Here is an 8122-nt window from a genome sequence, read left to right on the forward strand (position 1 = left end):
CCCCAGTGTTCTAGGTCACTTGTCTAATCCTTGGCATTGTACTCCTACTAGTGGGTTTGTTTTTAGCTTAATCCCCCTTATCATGTTCCTTGTTCATACACCAACAGTGCGACTCAATGTGTACTATGCAAAATTAGTCTTTCCAGCTTTTACATGCATGTGCACGTGTATGCACGCACACGTGTGCCATGTACACATTGGTATATGTATGCTATATTAGTGTGTATAGACATGCATACATGCAAGGATATATGGGTATATATTCACATACATTTTATATAGGTATGTCTATGTATATGTGTATGCATGCACATTGCATCTACACATGTATCCATTGTAGATGTGCATGCATGTATAGTTTGATAGATTTTATAAACACAAGTATTTTTATAGCAATCACATTAGAAAATTACTATCACAAATTTGACCATTCTTTTCTAAATATCTAGGGTTACTTCTACTTTGCAAAATTGGCAATCCCTCTTTAGTTCTTGTTCTTCCACTAATGCCTTAAATTGCATGGCTCACATGAAAGCATTCAAATTATAATCCTTGATCCACCTTTGTTTTCTTAGATGTGGATTTACTTGAAGCCATGTTTTACAAGGATCTACTTAGACCCTTGTGTTTAATAAATGTTACTGTGTAAAACATGTGAACATGCAATAGAACATTGAGATTACCCACAATTTCTTTCAAATTGCAACAATTTGTTTATTTTTAGTTTTAGATCAATCTAGCATATAGTAAGAGATTATAAGTTGTACGGTGAATCCTTTTGTGTACATATGTATGTATGCTTGTGGCATACCTATGAGAAACCATTCATATGTCTTGCATTCAAAGGGTATTTAAAAACCACCTTTACTTGTTATAATTCAAAAAATGATGTCATGTTCTTAAGAAAATGATGGGTTTTTCTTCAAATTGTAATAAAAAAGCCTCTTCTCTAACTTATAAAGTTATCCTAATTCTAACAAAAAAAGCCTTCTATTGCTTGCATGTGGTAGAGTTACAAATTCTTGAGGTGCATCTCATTGTATGCATGCACATGCAAGTGTATGTGTGTATGCATGGGAAGCAAGCATGCATGCATGTGTGTGTGCGTGCACAAGCGTGCGCATGGGCGTGTGTGCATGCGTGTGTGTGTGTGTTGTTTTTAAAAAAAGTACTACAAATTACTCAGTTGAATGAGAATGTTTAAATTGAGAGCTAAGTTGTCATTACTTGGCAATATGTTTATCATTGTGTACTTCAAGTCACAGAGAATTGTGATACCATATGTACCTTTGTATAGTTGTTGCACCCTTATCTAGTGATAATAATGTTATTTTGAGCATTAAAGTCTCTCAAAATGAGAGATGTGTAGAATAATAAAACTTGCATTTAAAAAATTCATGTAAATTAAAAAATTCATGTAAAGCTTTAAATATCTAGTAAGAGTTGTTCTAGTAACGGCTCAAGAAAGTGATGTTGATTTGAGTACAGGCCATAGAAAGGTGAACCTATTCCTTTGATGTCTTAGTGAGCATTTATTATGGCAATATGGTAATCACTAAAAGGAAAGAGTGTGGAAATGAAGTAAGTTTTTTACCTAAATAATTATGGGACTCTTACTTTTGGTACTTCAAGCTCCTTGAAATTTCTGGTTGCATTAGGACCATAGAAAGGTGAACCTATTCCTTTGTTGTGCTAATGAGTATTTATTATGGCAACATGGTAATCATTGAAAGGTAAGCTACTTGAAGAGCAAGTAAACTCTTTACCTGAATAATGATGGAACTCTTATGTTTGGTACTTCAAGATCCTTGAAATTTTTCTCATTTCATGTTGTCTTATTATCCTTGTAAACTATACTTGAAATACCCTACAAATGAGCCAATATACTAAACAAGAAAAGCAATCATTGTTTCAATCTTACCACTTGTATAATTGTATCTCTACCTAAACTATGTGAGCTATACTTAACAAGAAAAACATTTGTATCTTACCATTTGTATAGTTGTATCTCTATGTAAGTTTACTTCTACAATTGGGACATACTCTGCAATCACAAACGACAATGTTAACATAGATGACTAATGTGAATTAAATACAAAGTGCTATTTCTTATAGTTCAAGTTTATTTGCTTAACATGATTTCCCATTTAGTTTCTTTACTAACAAGGCATTCTCTCTCTCTCTCTCTCTCTCTCTCTCTCTCTCTCTCTCTCTCTCTCTCTCTCTCTCTCTCTCTCTCTCTCTCTCTCTCTCTCTCTCTCTCTCTCTCTCTCTCTCTCTCTCTCTCTCTCTCTCTCTCTCTCTCTCTCAAAGGATCACACCATGAGAGGTGTTCATGAATGATAATTTATCACAGTAAATGTGGATAACTTCACTCCTTGGCCTCATGATGCAGTTTTCTTGAAATGATCAATTTGTGAGAGCCTACAAATTATAGAAAATGGAATTGACTCTAAGACAATGTTATCATCCTTCCTAAAGTTATGCTAAAGTGGAGAAAAGTCTTCTTTCTTTTTTATTGGACTTTGACATAGTTTTAATGCGAAATATAATATTCATATTGATAACATCTCTAACAAGATGAGGTAGCTTTACGAACACTTTCAAATTGCAAAATTGTTGCCTTGAATGTCAACATGGGTAGGGAATTTTGGCAAAGAAAGCCATCTTTTGGCTCATTTAAGGCTACAGGAAAGATGTAGGGTCCTTGATATGGAGGGTTTGGCTCTTAAGTCTATGGGAAAAATCCCCTAAATAAAATGCACTTGTAGGGATTGTGGGAAGAAGGCCCATCTTTTGGCTCATCGAGGGCCATAAGAAGTTATAGATAATAGAGCCTCTTAGGCCTAGCCCTAAGTTCATGGGAGTCTTTGGGGTGAGGATTTTGTGTGTCATTTGATAGGGTTCCAAATTGTCCTCCTACATATTTCTTTAGGATGATAAGAGCTGTGCCTCACTCAAGTTGATTGACTTGAGCACCCTACTTCATCAAGTTTGCATCTTGTTGCCACATGTAAGTATCAATTGACTTGAGCACCCTACTTGATCAAGTTTGCACCTTGTTGCCACACATAAGTATCGATCGTAGGGTCAAGAAGGAGAGAAAAGGAAAACCAATGAGAGAGAAACTATGCTTTTGTTCTAAAAATGGAGTGAGAAGCATTAAATTTGTGGCAACAACAAATAGGTAACTACAACACACTACTGTCTATCTCTAGTTGGAGTACCTCCCAAATTGGAGTTACTCCATTGACTAAGTTGAGTACCACAAAACGTGCTAGATAGTGGGCTTTCAAGGTCCTACAAGTGCATGCCATCACTTATATGTGCATTGAACTAATTAGTTGGCAAACTTGCTCAAGATGATTGACTTAAGGATGTCCTTGTTCTAAAGTTACCAAAAGATCAAAAGCATTGATGGAAATGTAATTAAAATTTTCACAAAAGGCATGATAAGATGGTCAAGCCATTACATCTGCCCAGTCTTAAAATGCGATTCAAGGCAATCCATGTGAAAGCGATGTTCGCAAGGAAGTAGCGGGAACTCTCCTTCCATCAATTCTTGGCAAATTGTGCAAATCCTAAAAAAACAAACATTTTTAAACAAAATTCTCCATAAGATGTCATACCAAAACATGTGCACATATATTTCATGTTGTATTACATAAAGAGGTTTACACCTTGTGTGATTAATTAAAAGGCATGAGCAATTAAGTAATTACGTCAACAACTCATTCTCAATGGCAATTCCTTTCTCAAAATTGTTCACAGAACACAATTGCTTCAATGTCTTTTCTTGGTAGCTAATGCTTGCATCAAAGTAGTCAATGACCTAGGAACACACAAAAAAGCCTTTTTTTAAAAGAGTAACTTTAGAAAATTTGTAAATACTCAAATTTCATGAATTTTTGTAGCTTCATGTGCATGAGTTGAATAAGGTAGAGGAGCCAATACTTTGGATAGAAATGCATGTTGAGAGGGGTTGTTTTAAAGTAGCAAGACATTAGACATTACCCTTTTGTTATTGGCATTCAAGAGCCTTGTCTTTTTGCTATTAATGTACTTTTCTAACGTTGTTTTTTGTTATTAGTGTTCTTTTCTCAAAGTAGACCACTAAACTTGAGTTATGTAGGGTAATTTATAAAAAATGAATCAGCTTATCTCCCTACCATTGCGGCAATAAATGGCCAAGGGGGAATGCGAATAAATGGGGGACTTAAATAAAGCAAATATAAAGAATTATAGATAAAAATGAAGCAAACATAGAGAAATATACACAAATAACTTGAAAAGAAATCAACTAAGAAAGCATAGTTAAAAAATAAATCACCTTAAATAAATAGTAGGAAGATTAATGGTTTTTCAATAGAATAATTTTGAGACAAATAATAGAAAATGTATATATATTTTTTAAATGGTAGTAAAGCAATAATTAGGGTATTGATAGTAGAAAATGATCAATTTAGAATGGATGGATAAAGAATAAATAAACTTGAATAAATATTAGGAAAGGGGTGTTTTTTGAAATGCATAAATTTATGATAAATAGCAGAAATGCAATTCCAAAATAATTTTATTTGAGACAAATAGTATAAAAGGAATATTGTAGTGTATATGGATGGATGATAAAATAAATAAACTTAAGCAAAGGAAGGAAATAATGTATTTTCAAGGCCATGATTTTGAGATTTTTTTAATGACCTTTTAAGATATTTTATTCAAGGCCATAATTTTGAAGTTTTTAGTTTGAGACAAATAGGAGAAAAGGAATAATGGTGTGTGTATGGGTAGATGGAAATAGATGAGCTTGTATAAATGGTAGCTACAAAGGGTACGATATTTTCTTTTCTATGCAATAATCTTGAGATTTTTAGTTTTAAAAAAAAAGATAAATGGCAAGAAAAGGAGAAATGTTGCACGCGTGTGTGTGTGTGTGTGTGTGTGTGCGCGCGCGTGTGTGTGAAGCTACCTTCTGAACGGCCTCGCGCATGGTTTCCTTACGGCGGGGGGAGCAGCCCTGAATGTGGCGGAACACGTACGCGATGCCGTCGCGGAGGCCGACAACGGAATCACTCACGTGCTGGGGCAGTTGGAAAGCCGCCGCCTCCTCCTCCGGCGTACGGTCGTTGATGTCGACGGGTGGCGCCGGCTGCGACGCCGCACGTGGGGGAGGAGCAGGAGGCGACGCCGCGCGCGCGGTCACTGGCGGCGGAGACGAGACCGCGCGGGCGCGCGGGGGTGGCGGAGACCCGGCGCGCGCCGCCGCAGTGGCGGCGTACAGCCGGTGGGGCCGGTCGTCGTAAGATGGCCCGGGGTCGGCAGCGGCGCCGGCCTGGTCGAAGGACACGCGGCGGGCGGTGGGCGACGACGGGCCGGCGACGGCGGGAAACGACGCAGAGCGTGAGGGCGACGGCGACGTCGACGGGGGCGAGCGGGCGCGGGAGCTCTCGCCGTGCTCGAAATGCGGGGAATAGGACGGTGCCGCGCCGGCGGAGGGGCCGGGGAAGGGCAGGGAGGAGAAGGAGGAGGCCCTCTGCAGGAACTGGCGCTGCGTCTCGGTGGACGAGCTGCTCAAGGCTCGTATCCGACGTGGCGTGCAGCTGTCGCACAGGCATGACGACGACCTAGTGCACATTCTCGGGTCCGCCATTCTCTCTCTCGCTGGCTGTCTCAGACGCGCGCGCGCGCACACACTCTCTCTCTCTTTTGCTCCTCCTCCTGCCTATGGATGACGACGGCATCCCAGCCTCCCCGCCCCTCTCGTAACCCTTCGGCTTATACCGTCGCGTCTTTACTACCTTACCTCATTAGAGTCCCTTCGACATGTCCTAACCCATTGTGTCGCACCGAGGGGCAAGAGCGGTTGGATATCCCTGCAAGCGTGCAGTCACACCAATGAACAGCAAGGGGAGTGGGGTGATGAGGCTAACCTTCTACTAGCCCTACAAGCATGACCCAAAAACGCAATTCTAATAGAATTTTAGTAGCACTAACTGATCCGATTGGCTAGCAATAAAGGTGCATGGTACCTCAACCAATCGTCTCTATGTTAGCAAACATTTAATACGAGAGGCTGTCCATTCAACGTAATAAATGGTATTATTGTTCTTTCTTTTGTGATTGGTACAACTGTCGAATTACCAAGGATAGATAGACTTCCAATGAGTTGTAGTTTCGCCAACCCAACAAACCCTAGGGCGACGCAAGTTTAAGACATTCCAAACTTATCATTTGACACATCTTTACTAACTTAGAGAGTGTTGCTCAAACACTAACCTTACTAAGTTCTCTCTCGCAAGGCTAAGCCACAACAAGCCTCTCTCTAATATTTCCAAACTCCTTGGAACACAACTTAAAGACTTGAAAGTGTCCTTTATCAAGGGCTCACAAGACAAGATGTTATGGCAAATGTGTATCTTTATTCAAGCATCACACTCATAAGAAGCATCACATCTTTACAACCTCAAGAGTCCCTTCAACATTAGCCACAATAAGTGTGACATCTACACTATCTCTTACTTTACAATATACCAAACCTGACAAAATCCTACGTGGCACACACTTGAAGAATCCCTAGGCAATGCAAGCATGTTGCAACCAAATCATCATCCTCAACACTAACTCCAATGTTACCAAGTCGGTCTGTAATGCTATGGATCTTCAATATATAATCTTGATATTGCTTGTCTTCCTCTTGAAATCATGTAGTCCCTATTTGAATTGTAATTTTTTAGCCTTACTACTCCTCTCAAACAACTTGGCCATTGCATATAGTGCACCTTTTGTAATAGCTTTGTCATGTATGTTGCCTGAGTGCTTTCCTCAATGTGATGGACATACTGTGAATAGCTTGATGGGTCTTTTTCACCCATGCTTTCCCATGCTATCAACTACATCCCATAAGTCCTTTATGAATAAGGTAATTCTTGATTTGAAATCACCATTCAATCTGATAAATTTAGCCCAATTTTACATCTATAATCACACGTATATTTGTACTATCTAATGACATATATTTACTACACAAAGCAATCCAAGAAAAATTTGCAAAGTATTAGTAGCAAAATAGAAAAAATCTAACTACCATACCTAATGTGCATAAATCATGCCAATACATTCACGAATCAATATTTGAGAATTTGCACTCTTAAAGCATCATAGAAAATTCATAGATGCATCAAAGAAAAGAGAAATCGTTACTTAAGTTGCCATGAAATCGAGTGCATAATACACAACACAATGCCTCTGAGAATATGGCATGTATAGAATCCATGACAAACTAAGAAGTGCATCAAATGCCATTTTTTGTATTGCTACACATACGTTGCAACATCCAAAGCATCACATATTGCAACTTCTTTACGCTCAACCAAGGCTAAGAGTACATATTTTGCACATGTTGCACATGCAATGTGCAGCTTGCAAATGATGTTTTTTGTTTATGCATTTGCAAAACTTCCCAATCTAAAAATACGAAGAGATCAATATCTCATTACCTTATTCCTACTAAACAATCTTTGAAATAAGACCTTAACTGCCTCAAATGAATAGGTAATGCATCCATAGCAAGCCAATTTTGAGTTGTTGTCCAAACCAAAACATTCCTAGTCTATGCAAAGCAAAGATCTATAAACTATGCAAAATGAAATATGAGATCATACAAATATGTAGCCCTCATTCTACAAGATGCTTTGTATTCATTCAAAATGGATAGAATGACTCCCAAAATAAACGCTTTAATATATTCTCAGTTTCTCCTTTACTACACATGCATTTTGTGGAGGAGAAAAGTAGAAGAAAGTGCTAATTCCTAATCTTCTATAAAGCTTCAAGGTTGCTCCATTTCTCTAAACATTAAGATTTTCTACAAGTTAAAAACTCACACATCCACTCATCCCCTAATGTGCTCTAATACCATGTCAAGAATGTACTAGGTATCACACATACACACACACATATTGCAAATAAGATATAGTGGAAGGGAGCTTCCTGGGCTCTGCTCTCTTCTATTATTTTTGTAAGTTGCATACTAAAATGACTAATTGCAACTTATATACTAGCACCACACACACACACACACACACAAACAACAACAAATGGTGCGGAATAACATAGAGCTACT

The 8122-nt window shown here is 38.4% G+C and overlaps 1 protein-coding gene across 3 annotated transcripts; it reads right to left on the minus strand.

Annotated features, from left to right (window-relative positions):
* Positions 1-911: 911 nt before the first annotated feature.
* On the minus strand, positions 912-5773 carry LOC148022589 (uncharacterized). 3 transcript variants are annotated; one of them, XM_087695097.1, is made up of 6 exons: positions 4970-5773; positions 3723-3832; positions 3474-3581; positions 1992-2044; positions 1767-1851; positions 912-1645 (listed from the first exon to the last, which is right to left on the minus strand). In XM_087695097.1, the coding sequence occupies exons 1-4, from the start codon at positions 5648-5650 to the stop codon at positions 2011-2013; spliced, it is 933 nt and encodes a 310-aa protein (XP_087551223.1). In that variant the 5' UTR covers positions 5651-5773; the 3' UTR covers positions 912-1645; positions 1767-1851; positions 1992-2010. The 3 variants fall into 3 exon arrangements, with proteins under 3 accessions (XP_087551223.1, XP_087551222.1, XP_087551221.1); XM_087695096.1 differs by having other exon boundaries at positions 921-1645; positions 1767-1867; positions 4970-5772; XM_087695095.1 differs by having other exon boundaries at positions 921-1645; positions 1767-1886; positions 4970-5772.
* Between the last annotated feature and the right edge of the window lie 2349 nt (positions 5774-8122).

Source organism: Lygodium microphyllum, chromosome 16 (genome assembly GCF_053477565.2).
Source record: "Lygodium microphyllum isolate KBCC chromosome 16, Lygodium_microphyllum_v1.1.10, whole genome shotgun sequence".
NCBI classification, from domain to species: domain Eukaryota; kingdom Viridiplantae; phylum Streptophyta; class Polypodiopsida; order Schizaeales; family Lygodiaceae; genus Lygodium; species Lygodium microphyllum.